Genomic DNA, 18,677 nt, shown 5'->3' on the forward strand with positions numbered 1-18,677 from the left:
TTCCAAACATACTAGTATAGATATTTTAATATAATTTTAAAAAGGTATATATATATTTAAAGGTACGTAGGTATACAATATGCATACATAATGTATAATTCTTGTGAAACTGCTTAAAGGTCTTTAATAATAAATAAAGGGTTCTCTTTAGTGATTAAAACTAAAAAAATTGTTTATCTCACACAAATTACATGTATAAATGTTAGACGGTCCAGAATGTATTAGCTTCGACGCAGAGCTAGAGATGTTTTACGGTCTCTCTAAATATAATCGGTGTTATAGAAGGAAATAAAATGATTTGTATACCGGTTGTGATTCAGATAAAATAATATAGCTGATTTATAGAAATAGTAGGTACATAGTAATATCCAAATTTATTTGACTACATTATTACTTTGACCATTGAAAACTTATAAACAAATTATATTATATTCCAAGTCCTTAACTGTTCATAATATGTTTTGAAACAAAACGTTTTGGCAACTTTTCCCATTTAAACAACACCTCCAATACTATTTTTTATAACATATTGCACGAATATAAAAAGTTTTATATTTTATTTTTTTAATACAACAAATAAGTTCCCCAGGAAGTTTCTCTGGTAGGTATTTAACTTCTATTGACTTATTTTAGGTTGTAAGGTATCCAGTATGTATATGAATACTCACTTCAATAACATTTTGTTTGTTTTTACTGATCACCATAAACTTTTAAAATGCTAAAAAGCATTGGGCATATTTATTGTATACCTTTTATTTGTTTAGAAACACGGTACGCTACATAATATTACTTTTTGTGTTTGCTCCGGTCGTTTTTTAATCCGAGTGAACTTTGTAAAAGTTTCAAATGTAGTTTATTGGCGACCAAGTTTTTTAATTAGTTTCATAGAATTACCCACGAAACTCTGAACAAGTTATATTGAAAAAACCTCTTTGAATTCTTACAATAACAATTAAACTATAATAATTAATTTATAACTGTATTTGTAAATAGCAGTATTTTTATTAAAAAAAATTACTTTTTTTCCTTTTCAACAACGGGCTTATATGGATTTTTCGAGATTCCATTTAGTTAATGTTATTGTTGAGACTACTTAATATGTTGACTTCAATTCAGAAATGACGCCTATAAAATTCATGCAACACAAATGAAAGTCATCTGACGACAATCTGTTGTAAATTGAGTTAGATCCAAAGTATTTTAGCAGCGGAAGATAGTATTTGAGATTAGCTAGCTATTATTTAAACAAGAAGTTATAAATAATTTATCAACTATGAAAGAATATAAGAAAAATACAAGAAAAAATTACAATAACAACCTTTTTAAAAAATGATTGATACTTGAACGGGGTATTGTATTTACACTGTTTACATATTTTTGGGTCACTCCTACTAAAACAGATTGACTTGTTAGTAAACAAGAAACATCAGCAGACAAGTCAATCTGCTCAAGTGGGAGAACCGAAAAATATATAAATAGTGTAAAAACTTTTTTTTTTTTAATTAATTTTAAACAATTAGCTTATTACACATTTATTTATATAAAATATTTATATTAATATAAAATACGAATTATCATTAAAAATATATTAACTGCATAAACTTTAGTTAAAACCATATAATTTTACAAGACGGGTTAATAAATAATAGAAAACAGTATTTACAAAATACCATATGCCTTTACTTTTCAAAATCAGTTGTGTTTCATTAATGAACGTATGTATAAATTTAAACAAAATAACAAAGTTTCTTCAAGCCTAAGCGTGTACTTTCACTCAAATTGAAGAAATGTTAATCGAAAAAAAAATGATAATAAACGCTTAGTTTGGTATATTTGCCAAATAGTCAGCAACTTGTTGTTGGTCAAGCTTCTCGAATATAATTTCATCATTTTTGTCTTTACGACAAACGCCAACTTCGATGTTATCTGCTGTCATCTGTCCTTCGAAACCTTCTTTCAGTGCTAAAATCGCTGTATGGATAGCGTCTTCTAATTCCAAGTCTTCTTTGTACCTGAAACACAAGTAACCTGAATTACTAAACAGCACTACAAAAAATTGAAACAAAAATTGTCATAGTAGTATTGTACGAAAACATGAATTCATTATCTTTACATACCTCTTTTCTAAAAATAATTTGCTATTGACATAGTTTTTGCCCAACGCTGTAGCTTTCCATGCGAAGTATGCTCCTGAAGGATCACACTGATACAACTTGGGGCCTGTTTTATCCCAACCACAAACCAATAATGATACACCGAATGGCCTTACACCTCTGAAAAAATATAATTCTTTTTACTACACTTAAGCAAACAAACGAATGAAACAACAATCCTAGCTCTGCATCGAAGCTAATATTAAAACTTTATAAAAGACGTTATAGTGTTATGTTATAATTACATGGAAAAGACATTATAATCATTATATTAGTTAGGTAGCTAAATGTACAAATTATAATTTAAAAATGTTATTTTAAACTTAAAATTATTGAGAATTCAGTTAAATTTGTTTATAACAGCCACAAGATGAAAAATATAAATTTTAATCGGAACTTAGAATCAGAATTATTTATTTGGATTATAATTTATTATCATATTAGTTAAAAGTATAGAATTTTTTAAATTCTTAATAATTTAAGTATTCTTAAAGAATGTAACTCTCGAGTAAACAATAAAAATAAGTAACAATTTTATTAAATAAGCAAAGATTAATTATATTAATTAAATGTATGTGTGTATTACACCCCCACCTGGGTCTTAAAGCGTTATCTATGGCTCGTCCAGGTAATTGCAGAAATAAATGGACACACGCGAACGGATAGGTAAAAGAAATATAATATAATTTAATAACAAAAACTAACGGGTCTATTTCATATTATTAAAATTATACCATAAGTAGATTTAAAACCAATTTATGGTTTCTAAAATCTTTGTAAAACAGTAGTCAATATTATTATTACCCAGATTGAGTATATTCCTGCATTACACTAGCTACTTCTTGAACTAACAAAGCAGTAGGAATTTCTTCTTCAAATTTTAATTGGTATTGTGCGGCTTCTTTTCTTGCCTTCCTTACTAGAAGTCTATAATCTGGACCCATACCTACAAAAATATAATATAATTAATAACTATACAAAAACCAATATTTTATTAAATGTCTGCACAGTGTACTGGCTATGAAAAACATACAAATTGTAATGATAATTTAGTAAGCAAACTGTTTTACTAAATAAATATTTACCGCTGTAGACCATTCCAATGTTGGGAGTAATCTTTTGAACTTTTTCCACAGTTGTTTCATACAAAATAGATTTCCGTTTGTTTTCTGTTGCTACTACAACTCCATTAGATGCTAAAAAAAAACCGTTAACTTTAATAAGATGTAAAATATAATAATTTTCAAAGTATCGCAAGTTTATTCATGCTAACCCATGGAAATAGTAAATTTAATGTTATACTAATTGCATTCAACTTAAAACTCTATTCACATAACATACATATCATTAAGGTAATATAGAATTCATATTATGTTAAGGTAGGTTTAAAAATATTACGCATTAAACATTAGCATTAGTATTTAACTATTTTACCTTTGATTCCGACCGATGCGGCTCCAGCCGACACTGCTGCTAAAGCGTATTCAATCTGAACGAGTTTCCCCGAAGGACTAAATTATAATAAAAAACCGTTAAACAGACAAATATTTACAATTTTCTTGGACAATTTATTTTGTGAGGTTTGTATACAAATATTCACTAAATTAATAAAATCTATTATTCTGTTAAAGGTATATAATTACTATTTTCTACTATATCTAGAAATAATTAAATGTGTTACCTGAACGTAGTCAACGAGAAACTGTATCTTTCAGTAGCCATGTTTCCTTAAGTTATATGAACAAGATTGTTAATAAAACAAAAAATATTTAATCAGAAAATTCCAATGGACTTGATTTTCAATGAACAACAAACGAATAATTACTAAGCGGAAAATTTGAAGTTTATATTATTTACTTTTGAACAATATCAATTATTTGAGGTTAGCTAATGGTAGTCGTTTTGCTCCAAAGACCACTTCACCGAATTAAATACTTATGTCACTTGACAGCTGACGATACACAGCTGATAAGAAAAGGATCAATATCGGATTAAATGATAAGGAAAATATAAATTAATAATACAAAACTCGGGTTGACGGTAGACGGTAGTATATTATCGAATACATGTATAAATGTAAAATTAATCAATTTCAGGAACTTTTATAAACTAAAAAAACTGCCTAATAAATATTAGTTAAATAAAGAAATCATTTTTTAATATACTAAAATGATGAAAAATTTTAAAGCGGTAGCGTCACAAAATTTGTTACTTACCAACCGCTTTAAGAAACCAACAAATAAACAGTTTAAACCAGGAGAAAATGACTGGTAAGTAATGGAATAGTTATTATTTATTAACAATTCTCTTGCTAAATGTTCGTCATGTTTTTGTTCGGAACTCTGAACCTTAAGAGAGTCGACTGTGTTAATTTTGCAGTCTTGGGCAAGTTACTTTTGAATTGTAATATTACTCGCTACGTTACTATTACAGTAATTAAATTACTTTTTTGTTATTTAAATATTCTTGGTAACAATATTACAAATTTTTTTCCCAATAAAAGGTACGACTACTTTGGTGTTGCTATTTGTATACACACATTTTCATTGATTTTTTTGTCTATATTTTTGAAAAAGTTTATACAGCTTGATAACAATTTATTGTAGTTATTAGCTAAGTGGTTACTACTAAATAGTCAAAGCTCATGTTTTTAAAATTACCTAATACCTGAATAATGAACTAAACTAAGTTTTTTTCTTATTTAATTTCAAAATAAGAATTTCATTAAACATTTTGTAACTTGTTATTTATTTTTAATTACACTATAAAAGCAATAAAATTAATTTTATAGTACTAAGTACAGAATGTAATAAAATTACATAATGTGTTAAAAAAAAAAATTAACATCAAATGTATGTTATAGGTTATTGGTTACTAGCAATTGGTATTTTTGGATCTTCTCGTGGACGTTAATGATTGCCGCTATTATAGGCCTTGGTGCTACAGTATTTATGATGGTGGTATTACGTTTCACCACTAGTATGGAAAGCATAGAATTCGATAATGAATTGACAAAACTTATCGGCAATATAGATTTAGACAATTTATATAAAGCTAATGGCAGAATTGAAGGCTTTAAAAATATTCCTATGGAAATTGGAAGCGAAAATAATTCTGTATATATGCACGTCATTAATCCAGACGATATGAGTAAGTTGTTTAATACCTAATTAAATTATTTCAAACATTTCCAAATCCAATGGGCAAATATCTATTATATTATAATATATTTTAGGTAAAGAATCATCGATCGAACTGGGATTCAGTAAAACTCACGTGAAAAATATTGAATCGTTTATAGTAGGTAATCCAAAAGATCCTATTTTTACCACATTGTTTCCAAACTTTGGTCTGCCAAAAGGAGTTCGCCATTTAGATGTAGCCACGGCATTTACAAATCGGGTAGTTAGCCCGGTCAACGAAACTCTCACGTTGAAATCTTCTAATTACACTCGACTTAAGGGCAATGAAGGAACTCTGATTGATGGTTCCAAAATGAAATGGTCAGCCGATGGCGATTTGTTCTTGAGGTCTGTCAACGGTACGGTGATTCTGAGCTCTGCCGATATTTCCTTGGACGTACAAAACTTACCCGTTGTCTTATCTAATAAATTTGCCGCTCATCAATATAAATTGTGCATATGCATGCCCAGCGGTATGATATTTCGAGTACCAATACCGAATAATTATAATTCTTACATGGCCTGTAACATGGTCAATTTAATTGGCGGTGACCATCCGTGTACATAAACAGGTACAATGTGTTTTAAAATTAACTAATTCATTCTATTATTATTTAATTGTTCATTAATTCAATGCACCTACTTATTTTAGCTGGAATTAACTATTTAAAAATTGTAATGTTTTATTTTGTTTTTTTTAGAATAGATATTATGGATACCTCAAGACAGTATACCATCTTTAAAAATGTTGTTTGTCGTTATTAAGCATAATTTTTACAACAATAATTATTTTAAATAAATATGAAAACTGTTTCTTTTCCTACTTGCATTTTAATTTATTAACTTATATTAATTAGTAAAATATATGTTTGTTGTTATTTTTTTTTTAAACAGGATTTTATTGTAGTAATTAATCACATTGTTCTTCGACATCGGTTAGCATATTATAGTATAGTATAGTATATACTTAAGAATACTTATCTCTAGTCTTTACATCTAGTCCATTTTATATATAGACTTATTTATGTTGTATTATAGTTGATTATGTTTTGAATTTACTTACTTTTAATGTTGTTTACATTTTAATATATTATAACAATAATATAATAGATCAAGCCCATTTATTATGATCATAAAACTACTATTTTACACGATTCTACATACCATGTCTAGTTAAAATTGTTAGAATATATGAGACACACTGTATTATTCTAAAATAAATGTGACAATGCTTAAGTTAGGTGGTCAACTAAAATTGTCTACCTTTGATGGCTAAGTAAATATTTGGCCTTTTTCAGTCTAACGGTGTTCCTAATATATCTTTTTTTGTTTTGTAACTTTTAAATTAATAATTAATATATTAGTAATGTCAAACTAACCAGACCTTATAAAAAGAAAATGTATGTCAATTTTCTCATGAAATAAGTATAATTCAGTTTATTGTATACATTACATAATATTTCATACTTAAAATATATTTTAACACACAGCTCTGTTATAAAACTTATAGCCAATTATTGATGTAGCGAAAAAAATGTATTGACGCTAATATTTTGCCGTCTGGAATAATTATGAGTTACTATTATATTATTTTGAATAGTATGTCATGTTAGTAGATAATAATAATGTAAAAAAGTATATGTATTAAAAATCAACTGTAATAATCAAGTACTTGTACAATTTGCATTTTTCATAAATAAAATATGTTTATAAAGAATGGTTACTCGTTTTCAAGCTAGATTTCTTTTAGGACGGGCTAATTTACTGAATGCTGAACTGAACATTGTGTTGCCTATATTCAGAAGCACATAGATTTGTATAATATTATGTTACCATTGATTATAAACATATTAGGTATATTTATGCTCAATTATGTTACGTTATATTATATTATTAATATAAACGTACGATAATATGTTAAGAGATTCGATTATTTTGGCCAAGGTCATCCAAAGTATTTTGAATTTTTTTCTTGACACATCTTTTTATAGCATCTTCGGCCATCAAAAAAATTCAGTTTTTTGTGTAAAATTATCTCGGCTTTCTGAAAAAAATATTGAATTTTTTTTTCGAGTAACAAAAAGTCATTTAAATTGAGTTTAAATTATAAAATGTTTGTTTTTTCGTGTTATCCAAAATTTGAGAATTTTTCTAATATTTTTTTCAGAAAGCCGAGATAATTTTACATAAAATGTGTAAATTTCAAATTGGGTTCTCCATTAAAACGCTCAGAATAACAAAAAAAAGAGGCATTAGTCGTATTAATCTGATGTCAAGATGTCTCAATTTCATCTTTAGCTCTTGAGTGGACACGAGAAATTTGCATCAATGTAACATTCCATCCTCTATCTATTCAAGTAGATCGACTTGAAACAAGAGCGTCCTTTATTTTAGAACTGATCCGTATTCGATACACAATAATTGTATAAAAACTACTTGTCGTGCTCAATGTTCACTCGAACGTCATTATGTGACCTTAAAGAAGTCCAGGCAATACCAGTTTTTGTTTAAAAAAATGCAGCTTATCTTAGTGACAACATAATGGACGTGGCTTGAACACTGTAATTAAATCAAACAGTTCAATATCATTCAGACACTTATTTTATCATTTATTTTGTAACCTGTATATTTGTTAAGAGATTACATAGACAATTCTTAACAGCATCATTTTAGTTACGTTAAATTTGTGTAATAATATACATTATTTTCTATGTAAAAAAAAAAAAACTAGCTACTATCAAATTGTTGAAATTATAATTGTCTAGTATTTATTTATATGGTTGATTGTATAAAATGCATTATAATATTTTGTTATTATTATTGTAATGGAATATTACAACTTTTATAAATGTCATAAACTTGTTACATTAAGTTCAAAAATATCAAAAAGTTGACAAACACAAACCAGACTTTTAATGAATTTACTTAATACTTTCACACTATAATAAAAAAAAAAAAAAAAAAAGGAGGAAACATACACTGAAGCTTATTAAATTGCAGCACTTCAAGCACTTTCCATAGCGACTTCTTCACATTCGACAGCTGCAGAATCGTCTTCCACCATTTCTTGTTGTTTTTCGTATGCTTTCTGTAACTCTCCTAATGTAATACCTCCCACTGCTTTCAGTTTTAAAATATCTATTGAGGAAAAAAGTAAAACGTGAGATGATTATTACAATTATTGCTTAGTATTATCCCATCGTTAACAACGCTTACTATCGTTTCCATTGAGTATAGAAAGAAAACCACCGTGTGCCATTATTCTGACTAAATGTTGGGCAGTGGTGCACAACACGTCTTGTTGTTCTAAAGTGAGCAGGGTTTGTACCCTCAAGTTTCCAGTTTCACAAGGGTCTACAATACCCGCTGCCCCGGGGAGAAACAATCCGCCAGCCAACAGTTGAATAACTCTTCTGTACGCTATTTGAATGGGCAACGTTTGTTTGTTATTCAACAGTGAACGATGAGCCTAAACCAAAATTAAAAATATAAAATGTCGGTAGCACAAAAATGTGGTTGTACATTATTTACCAGCAAGTCGATCATCCACGGATTAAGACATTGTAATCCACTAAATCTGTTACGTAAATCTTTGAGAAGTCTGACGAGCATTTTGTTTGATGAATGAGACGCGTTATCATCGAACCATCGACTAAAATATCATCACAAAATTATATTAAATATTAACAGCGATTATAATATTATTTAAGAGTGTAAAACATGGTTTAAATGCTCAGACGAGAAGAAATTCACACCAACTATTATTTTGAATACAATTTTAATTACAAACCACAGAACTAAATTAGTATAAACGGAACAACTATTTGTACAATAAAGTCGATAATATAGAATTTACTTACAAACATAACAAAACGTTGTCAAACAACTCGTCTAGGTAATAATAGTTAATAATTTAAAATTTAAAAGGAAAAGTACCTATGGCGAATCGCACCCATATGTAATTTCATTGCATTTGCGTCTAAATGTAATCCGGCAGTTAGTTTTTTCAAATTAGCAGTTACAGTTGAAATAAGAATGCGTACAGTGCCTTGAGACGTAATAATATCAAATCCTGTACTGTCGGGCGCCATCGAAACATCTAAAAAGCAAAAAAATATGACATGTCGGAACCTCACAAATTATTTAGAGTTAAAAAACAATTAATAATGTTACCTTGTACAATATCTATTCCTGTGGTGTTGTTTTCCTTGAAATCTTGGATTATACGCTGTGACAGTATAACAACACTTTCTTTGGTTGGCAATGTTTTGAAAATAACAACAATATCAGCAACAGTATGGCCCTTCATTATAGTCGCTTTTTTGAACGATCCAACTACTCTTACTTCTTCGATCTTAAGTATAAAAGTGACGTTATCACTCATGGGTACGTTAATAATTACCATTGTGTACATAGCGTATACTCACGGATACTTCTGTTTTACCCGGAGAAATTATAATATTATCTAAAATTGATTGTATTTTTGTAACGACGCCCAATAACGCAGAATGGTCTTCAGGGCTAGGTGTCAGCACCTGTACCCTTTTCAACAACGCCTGAGACAGAAGTCAGTGGAAAATGGTTGTAGAAGACAACATTCAAAATCATTAGAAACCCACCACCAAGTACTTACGGTGTTGAATGCCGATTCTTCTGTGGTATAAACACCAGGCTTGACACGGGGAAATGACGTTTCGCATAACACTATATCAAAAGGATGTCTATACACTCTACGGTTCATGAACGGAACAATCAACGGTGGTGCACTCAACGGAGGTGGAAAACGGTTCATGTTCATACGTGCACCACTACGAACCATCGTTGAAGTTGAAAATCGAGTTTGTTTAAAATTTAACTACCAGATCAGAAATCTGAAGTGCTAAAAAAGTATAACTTACAATTAATATTAAAAATCCTAAAAGCAAATACTATACTCTATAAGCTGCTATAGCTTGAAAGCGATAGCCGATAATAATTATTATAAACAAAGTTTACGCTACTACACAGGAAAATTGATTATAACTCATACTTACAACCTAACCTAAAACTCGTTTCATGGAGTAAAAAAAAAAATGATAAGATTATATAACATAATTATACATAATAATTTAATATAAATTATAATTGGTAATGGTTTATTCTTCTGGAAAAATGTTCATAATAAATGTTTAATAATAATATGTTCGTTCAACATTGTCTCCGCTGTAACTGTATCCGCATGACTTAACAATAAATTCTGTTGAATAAATTGAAATATCTACAATTAACAATGTTTACTATACACATTATACAATATTTAAATAACCTTTTTTTTTATCCAATTATATTACTCCGTTATAATTCGTGTTATCGGCTGCACAACATAACGTTTTTATGAACTCACAATCTTGTTTGTCGTTCCGGGTGGAATATTGCAGCTCAAATTTCGAGCACTTCCCGATTAGCTATCCGGCTGAAACTTTCAGGGTAGCTCACAATTCGATGACAATGCATTATTAATCCACAAGAGGTTGAAAATTTCATCCCTAAGGGGTTAAAATGGGGTCGATTTCTTGTCCGTCGTTCCGAGTGGAATCTTGCAATTAAAAAAGGCTTATTTCTCACAAATCAGCAAAAATTATGCGTGGTGCGTTTGGGCGTGAACGGTGCTCAGATATGAGAGGTACTACCAGGTTCAAAAACCCGTTCCCATCATTACACTTTTTTGCATTTTCTTACAACTTTTATGATAATTTATACAGTAATAAATCTAAAATTATAAGCTTTTAAATTGATTACTAAATCTTACAATGGCGTAGAGAGGAATTTTTTATGGGGGGGGGGGGGGGGTTCAAGGTTGGAAAAAAGAACTCGTTAAATTTATTTCACTTATAACAAAATATCTATTTTTCTTGGCTTTTTGGCATCAGGCTATCACAACCTGGTAATTCTTTAAAGTTGATCATTTTCAATTTCATCCTTCCATTAAATTATTATAACGATAACCTGTTTTGAATAATTACTTACTTATACTTTATTTACATAGTCGTTGAAGTTTAGAACAGTGGAAAGTCATGTAATATTTTTATCCACACTAACTAACAGAACAGTTGAAATACAGTTGTGGAATGTAATTAACATCGTTTAATACTATGCTTAAAGCGCTTTTTAAGTAAAATAAATAATAAAACTCATAACCTACACGTTTCGCTGGTGTGACTGTTTAAATATGTCAAATAAATACATGCAACGTCTTCGTGTTGTTTTGATTTTCTAATAGAGACGGACTAAGGCGACAAAGAAAAACTATGGTCACGAAAAGCTTAAAATATTATTATTCACAACTAAAAACGCCGAGGAAAAATTTGTACAACTCAATAACTCAAAATTTGTTATAAAATGAATTATACATATTAAAACAGGCAAAGTCTCGCGTCCTAGACCTCTGAAGATGAAGCGTGTCACTCTAAGAAAGTGCTCAAGACATAACAGCGACGACCTTTATCCTGTCTTGTACAACTGACACTGGAATAGTATTTTACCTAATTAAAAATGCCTACTCGATAATACTATTATTATTATTATAATATGTATAGTTTAAAAAATGCGAGTATAATTTATTCTCAAAATATTTTATTACAAATAATTTGCCAATTTTACAACAATTATATATTTATTTAAAACAAAAATAATATCATAGTATAATCACAATGTTTTGGTCACTAGTTATTACAATAAATATGTTTTTATAATTTAGGCAATATACAATTACATTAAACATGCAACAATTTGAATTGAAAATATTTGAAGAAAAAATGGAAAATATAATATAAATTAGGTTTTTAAAACACTAAATGTACAGAGTATGATCTTGGCATCACAGTTGCGACTGATCTCTCGTACAGCCAGCACTAGGCAAGAGAAAATCAATCTAAATCAAGAGAAAAAACCTGGATCTCTTTACCAGACTCAGAGCCGACATACGGTGACAAATTGGGCACTGACAGAAGCAATATGGCGCTCTTCTGTAACTGTGTCTTCCTGCACAGAATCCTATACGGGTTACTATTCTGGTAACTCACTGCCGAGTCCAGACGTGATAGTAAAATACTCTGCCAACTGCAGATCTCTGATCGGCCAAACGGGTGCCTCGCTCCAGATCATTGCCGCTTGATCTAATGACAAGATGCCGAGTCGAAATTGAGTTATTACGAAGACGTGATCCTCCTGACAAAGACAGGCTCTACGGGAACAACGGTTCGCTCTCAGTGACAGTTGGCAAGCGAGATGGTGCAACTGGTGGACACGCAGACTTTTCCCAAACGTTGCCCGAAGATTATCTATTCCTCTCTATCTGAGGCATCATGTCGTGTAATTCCTCACTGATCACGGGGACTTCAAGGCCAAGCTCCGTTCACTGGGTCTTGCAGACGATCCGGAAATCGGAGAACCAACTTCTTGCTGCCCGGGGGAGGTACACGACCAGGAATCGGCTCGTCACCTACCTGGTGTTCAGTACCTCACACCCGGACCTATTGAAGTGTTCCTGCCTCGATTTCATTTTTTATCCGAATTCTTATTGTTTGAGCCATGTGTTGATAGTAGCTCAAAGTATGGCCGGCGGCGAGTCGCCTCGCGCTCTCACAAACGAAGACCCCGCAGTCGTACCCATTGTACTGTTGCGGACTTACTCCAAGCTGAATGGTCCATGGTTCTACTAAAGGGGTGCCCCTTTTGTCCAAGGACTCGTTTTGTAAATAATCCATCATTACATCCAAACAGACGTCGTCAGCTTTGTTTAAGCTGTCGTATAGCGTTATCGTCTTCTCTTTTGGCTTTACTTCTACTAATCTCCAGTGCTCATTCTCGTTGACCGGTATGAGGATCAAATCATAACTGAACACGTCAACTTTTTTTGTCCACCTTCGCACTTTCTCATATCCCCCACAGGATAATGCGGGGAAAAAGAAAGTGTCGAAGGTGGCAACGTTGACGTGTTCATTTCGAATAAGCTTGAAATAATTATTTATTATTTGATCCCCATACCAGTCCTCGTCTATTTTCACTGGGTGAGCTGTTAGGAGCTTAAATTTCTTGATCGGTGGTAAACTATTCGTAGAAGATAATGTCCTCTTAGTTCCGGTGTTGATAGGAAGCGATATTTCTCTTGAATACAACGAAGCTTGTGGAGTTTCTAAATGAAAAATAATAATTTAGACGCAACTCTTAATAATTATAAGTCATAGTTAAGCATAGTCTTGCTTAACACTTAAGGACATACAATACATTTATATTATTTAAGCAACTAACTGTCCAATTCTATTTGTAATAAAATTTCGAAAATTACTTGAGTCCAAAGTGGTTTTTTGGGCAAGTCCACTCAAATTTGAACCGAGAGCACTTGAAGTAGATGGTTTATTACCACTAGTAGTCTCTTCCACTGGTGTGACGGTCGGCTTAACAATCTTAGAAAGGCCATCGTCCATGCGTTTTATTACCATCAGTAAAGTTCTCGTGCTGCGGTTGTCACTCAACATTGAACCGAGAGCACTTGATGTTAATGATTCACTATCTCTAGTAGTCTCTTCCACTGGTGTGACGGTCGACTTAACAATCTTAGAAAGGCCATCGCCCATGCGTTTTATTACCATCAGTAAAGTTCTCGTGCTGCGGTTGTCACTCAACATTGAACCGAGAGCACTTGATGTTGATGATTCACTACCTCTAATAGTCTCTTCCACTGGTGTGACGGTCGACTTAACAATCTTATAAAGGCCATCGCCCATGCGTTTTATTACCATCAGTAAAGTTCTCGTGCTGCGGTTGTCACTCAAAGACATTGTTCTTTTCAGATGACTACAGCAATGTCAGCGAAAGTTTAGAATTACAAAGTAATTACACAAGCAATAACAAAAAATATTTAGAGATATAAGAAGATATAACAAGATACAAGAAAAATATGTAACATAAATACTTTTTTATGAAAATCATAAACGATAGTTGTTTAGAAAACAAACACGTGTATCGATAGCTATACAAATATATATTGTAAATGGTTACTTTAATTTGGCCAGTAAAACTGTCAACTACATTTAATAGTATTCTATTATTTATTTAAAATAGTTTACGCCAAAATGGCGGCAATAGATTACAGAGTAAATAATCTTAAAGAAATTAATTAAAAATAATTATAATACAACCAAAAAAGAAAAACGTTGCATAATTAATCGTCAAACAACATTATTTAGAACGCTTTTTAAAGCGTTCTAAATTTTCTAAATTTTCTAAAGTTTCTAAATTTCTTCTGGCTAAAGAAATCCAAATGATTATCATTTATTGCTTTATTTGAAGCCATCAGCACTCGGTTAATAATAACTATACATCTGTTTGTAAGAGGATAATATAATATCAAATAGATGACGTTAAAAGAAACAATATGTTTGATATTTCAGCACATATTGTTTAGACCATAAATGCAACAGACATCTGCAGACAACAACACACCCAAGGTGCTAGCTAAGCTAACTTATTTAAAATATTAGATGCAATAACATTTAGATATGTGCTGACTTTGTTTTAGTGGTTATCTATGCAGTCATTCTTATAAAACACCGTTGAAGGCTATCGGTTTTGTCCGAGATAACCCTGTGTTGATAAATAAACACCAAATATAAATACTTATATTGGATTGCATACATTAGGAAACCCCGTTTCACAAAATTGAGGTACAAACATTGAAATCAGCACAATTCGGCTAAAAAGCATGATTTTACAAAAAATAAAAAGCCCTAATAAGTGTTGTTTTATAAACCAAAGTACAACTTTGATTAAAAAAAAATGTCTGTAAAATAATATTGTGATAGCTACTTACTACAAGTATTGCAATATTCTCAAAGTTTATACTGTTTTCTATGTGACACTTTTTTTTTGTTTTTTTCAGCATGTAATACATAACATTAAGCATGACATCAAATAATAATGTTATATATTTTCATACACAAGACAACTGTTAAAGTTTTGATGCTAACCAAAGGGCCAATTTTATTTATTTATTTGAATTTAACGGGTTTGACAACCCGATTACACGTTTAGTATTAGATTTACAGTGTAAAGTAGTATTTATAGTACATAGGTACATTGTTTATAAAGTAGATAACAAATGAATTATAAAATAATTTATACTTACAATTTATAAGGGTAATAAACAATAATACAATGATCTTGACGAACAAAATAGGAATAATAATACTTTTAACTACTTATTTACAACTCTTACAAAATTCTGAGGCAAAATTACAATAGTTTTAGTTAAAAAAGAAAATGTACCTAGAAAAATATTGTTTCGGTGTCTTCTGAAAGAAACTCAAAATTTGAAACTTGACCCTTGTTCTAATATAAGCGTCTGATAGTTCTGTTCACGTTTGCTAGTTTAACGAATGTCAAACAAATAAATAAGACAACAGCCGTGTATTTTATTTAATATTGTCTCATTCGACACTGGATTGTGAGATTTCTTTTTTCTTTCCTTTTTTTTTTTTTACTCCAAAGTTCTGTAGAAATAATTTAATTACAAGTACAAAGGCGATGCAAGCAGAGGACGCACGTCTAAACGCATTAGGTTATTGTTAGAAACGTCTGTCTGCTTCAATTTTAACTTCTTGGGGGTTTTTTTTTTTGTATAATATATTTATAAATATTGTTTGCATGGTGGTACCCCTTTGAATGGTTGTGTGTCAAATAAGCTCTGTGTCGTGCTCTTGATTTGCGGATGCCTACTGACTAGTAACATAGTGTTAATATCTGTAATTACTGAATAAGTGAAAATATTTCCATAATAAATGTGTTAACAAATGTTTGTAAAAAGTCCTATTGGTCGTAGCCTAACCTAACCCGAAGCAGTGAAACAAGTGCTGATTTTTATGACAATACTATAACCTATATTATTATGTATTAGTTAAAATTATTTGTATTATTTGTAAGATATTTAAACCTAAATATTATACAGTTTGATATGCGATAAGATATAAGAATAATTCGTTAGGTATACAGGCAAAGAGAATGATTGTCTTCTTCGTCTTCGCCTTAGGCAAAGATAATGATTATAATGATTCAACAAAATATAGCCATTTTAAAATACTTTGGTATATTTAAATGTATAATAAATATACAATTTGGTTTATCGCTGTTAAATTTCATAATCGCCAAACTCGCGATGACTGGCCGGCGCACTGTCGGGGAAAGGCTCCAGCTCTTTGTAATCGTTCAGTAGAGTTTCCAGGTCTTCCCTGGCGTCTCGGAATTCGGCCTTTTCCATTCCTTCGCTTTCGTACCAATGGATGAACGCCCGTTTGCGGAACATCAGGTCGAATTTATGGCACAAGCTCGTCCACGCGGCCGCTATGGCTGTCGTGTTGGACATCATGCATACCGCCCGGCCACAACCGATCATGTCGTCGCCGCCGGCCACGGACGCGGGAGGCCGATAATTGATGCCCACCTTGAACCCGGTCGGACACCAGTCGACGAATTCCAAATGTTTGGTGTTTTTCAAGTGCGAGATGGCGTAGTTGATGTCTTTGGGCACGGCGTCACCGCGGTACAGCATGCAACATGCGATGTACTTGCCGCCGCCGTTGGCCGACCGCTTGTTGTCCAGGCGGAACAATTGATTGCCCTGTTCGAAGCAGGCAACGGTTATGTCCTTGATGGACGGACACTCGTGCGCGGACTTGTGCGATGACACGAACGGTGCGTACGCCAGCAGGGGGAAGTGTATGCGCGGGAACGGGACCAGATTGGTCTGGAACTCGTTGATGTCCACGTTGAGCGACCCGTGAAATCGAAGGGACGCCGTGATGGACGACACCACCTGACTTATGATTCGGTTGAGATTGGTGTACGTGGGCCGTTCCACCTCTAGCTTGCTGGAGCTTATGTCGTATATGGCCTCGTTGTCCACCATGAACGTGCAGTCGGTGATGTCCAGCGTCTTGTGCGACACCAGCACGGAATTGTACGGTTCGACGATCGCGGTGGACACCCGCGGCGCCGGGTACACCAGCACTTCGAGGTTGCTCTTTTTCGTGAACTCCTGTTTCAGGCACTCGGACAGCGCGCCGGTCAGACCGGATCCCGTGCCGCCGCCCATCGAGTGGAATATGATGAATCCCTGGACGCCGCCGCACGACTCGGTGAACATGCGCACCGCGTCCATTACCTTGTCCACGTACGGCCGGCCCTCCGAGTAGTATCCGCGGGCGTAATTGTTGGCCGCGTCCTCTTTGCCGGAGATCAACTGATCGGGATGGAACAGAGTCCGGTTGCGGCCGGCGCGGATCTGGTCAATCACCGTGGGCTCCAGATCGACCATCACCGTCCGAGGCATGTACTTGCCGGTGGTGGTCTCTTTGTAGAACGTCGAGTTTTCAGACTGACAGTCCGTGGTACCGCCGGGCGACGTAGCGAAACCGTCCTCACCGATTCCGTGTTCCAAGCCATACAATTCCCATACGGCATTGCCCATCTGCACGCCGGCCTGTCCTACGTGGATTGTAATCACTTGACGTTTGTTCTCCATTTTTGATTTTTTTTTTTCGGAAATTTAAAAAATTTGAACGCGTTAAGTCAAATTTAGTTCTTTAAAAGGTTTGAGTTAAAATATATTCACAATAGATCACTGTTTAAAAGATTTCGTTTAAAATTTAACAGCGATGTACACGCGTTGATTTTAATAACAACTCAGAAATGCAACTGAATGCGGTCTCGTTTGTTTGTTGTCAAGATTTTTTATTAATAGCCAGTATTATTATAGCCAATCTAAATAACAACCAGGTTATTTGTTATTTAATTATAAACGGTAATTTTTAGCTTCGATGCGAAGCTGTTTTTACAATGATGTGTTTCTAATTTGTTTTTTTTTTCTGGACTCGAGATATCTCTTAAGGAGACCGAAAAGAGCTGTGTAAATCGTGTGCAAATACAGACAAAAATACGAGTCGCTTTTTATGTGGTGTCTCCGAAATATTTTTAAATATTTTACTCGAATATTTTTTTTTGTTTGTTAAAAAGTTTAAAATACCATCTAGAGTGGATTAACAAGGCCGATTTCTTATTTTTGTTATACCACTTTTGTTGCTACCTACATTAAGTGTAGTTTTCTTAAAAAATAGACTACAGGTAGATATTTTAGTGTAGCTCTATAACACTTTTGTTTTATACTTGACATTTGGACAAGTTCATACGTGTTTTTCGTAGACAACTGTATTATGATTAAATTATTAAATTTACTCTGAAAGTATGTGTCCAGTTCATATACATACAACCAGTAACAAAATAAAATATTAACGAGATGCAGAATTTGAAC

General features: G+C 32.4%; 4 protein-coding genes across 6 annotated transcripts; 1 reads left to right on the forward strand and 3 right to left on the reverse strand.

The window, feature by feature from the left end:
- Window positions 1-1,658: 1,658 nt before the first annotated feature.
- LOC126841695 (proteasome subunit alpha type-2-like) lies at window positions 1,659-3,984 on the reverse strand. The gene is made up of 6 exons (XM_050578283.1): window positions 3,835-3,984; window positions 3,588-3,664; window positions 3,239-3,349; window positions 2,958-3,099; window positions 2,118-2,273; window positions 1,659-2,012 (listed from the first exon to the last, which is right to left on the reverse strand). The coding sequence occupies exons 1-6, from the start codon at window positions 3,873-3,875 to the stop codon at window positions 1,820-1,822; spliced, it is 720 nt and encodes a 239-aa protein (XP_050434240.1). The 5' UTR covers window positions 3,876-3,984; the 3' UTR covers window positions 1,659-1,819.
- A 198-nt stretch (window positions 3,985-4,182) lies between these two features.
- LOC126841697 (beta-sarcoglycan-like) lies at window positions 4,183-6,616 on the forward strand. 2 transcript variants are annotated; one of them, XM_050578287.1, is made up of 4 exons: window positions 4,183-4,423; window positions 5,017-5,303; window positions 5,389-5,907; window positions 6,037-6,616. In XM_050578287.1, the coding sequence occupies exons 1-3, from the start codon at window positions 4,323-4,325 to the stop codon at window positions 5,901-5,903; spliced, it is 903 nt and encodes a 300-aa protein (XP_050434244.1). In that variant the 5' UTR covers window positions 4,183-4,322; the 3' UTR covers window positions 5,904-5,907; window positions 6,037-6,616. The 2 variants fall into 2 exon arrangements, with proteins under 2 accessions (XP_050434244.1, XP_050434245.1); XM_050578288.1 differs by having other exon boundaries at window positions 6,042-6,616.
- A 1,119-nt stretch (window positions 6,617-7,735) lies between these two features.
- LOC126841696 (interleukin enhancer-binding factor 2 homolog) lies at window positions 7,736-10,276 on the reverse strand. Of its 2 annotated transcripts, XM_050578286.1 has the most exons (8): window positions 9,969-10,276; window positions 9,763-9,891; window positions 9,509-9,689; window positions 9,272-9,434; window positions 8,867-8,987; window positions 8,552-8,804; window positions 8,314-8,473; window positions 7,736-7,894 (listed from the first exon to the last, which is right to left on the reverse strand). In XM_050578286.1, exons 1-7 carry the CDS (start codon window positions 10,152-10,154, stop codon window positions 8,340-8,342), a joined length of 1,167 nt encoding a protein of 388 aa, XP_050434243.1. In that variant the 5' UTR covers window positions 10,155-10,276; the 3' UTR covers window positions 7,736-7,894; window positions 8,314-8,339. The 2 variants fall into 2 exon arrangements, with proteins under 2 accessions (XP_050434243.1, XP_050434242.1); XM_050578285.1 differs by lacking the exon at window positions 7,736-7,894 and having other exon boundaries at window positions 8,091-8,473.
- Window positions 10,277-16,351: 6,075 nt separating this feature from the next.
- On the reverse strand, window positions 16,352-17,891 carry LOC126841698 (tubulin alpha-4 chain-like). The gene is made up of 2 exons (XM_050578289.1): window positions 16,544-17,891; window positions 16,352-16,395 (listed from the first exon to the last, which is right to left on the reverse strand). Exons 1-2 carry the CDS (start codon window positions 17,889-17,891, stop codon window positions 16,352-16,354), a joined length of 1,392 nt encoding a protein of 463 aa, XP_050434246.1.
- Between the last annotated feature and the right edge of the window lie 786 nt (window positions 17,892-18,677).

Source organism: Adelges cooleyi, unplaced genomic scaffold (genome assembly GCF_023614345.1).
Source record: "Adelges cooleyi isolate 19-005CV unplaced genomic scaffold, UGA_ACOO_1.1 ACOO_flye_CR_arks_rails_tigmint_CR_PRNA_409, whole genome shotgun sequence".
NCBI classification, from domain to species: domain Eukaryota; kingdom Metazoa; phylum Arthropoda; class Insecta; order Hemiptera; family Adelgidae; genus Adelges; species Adelges cooleyi.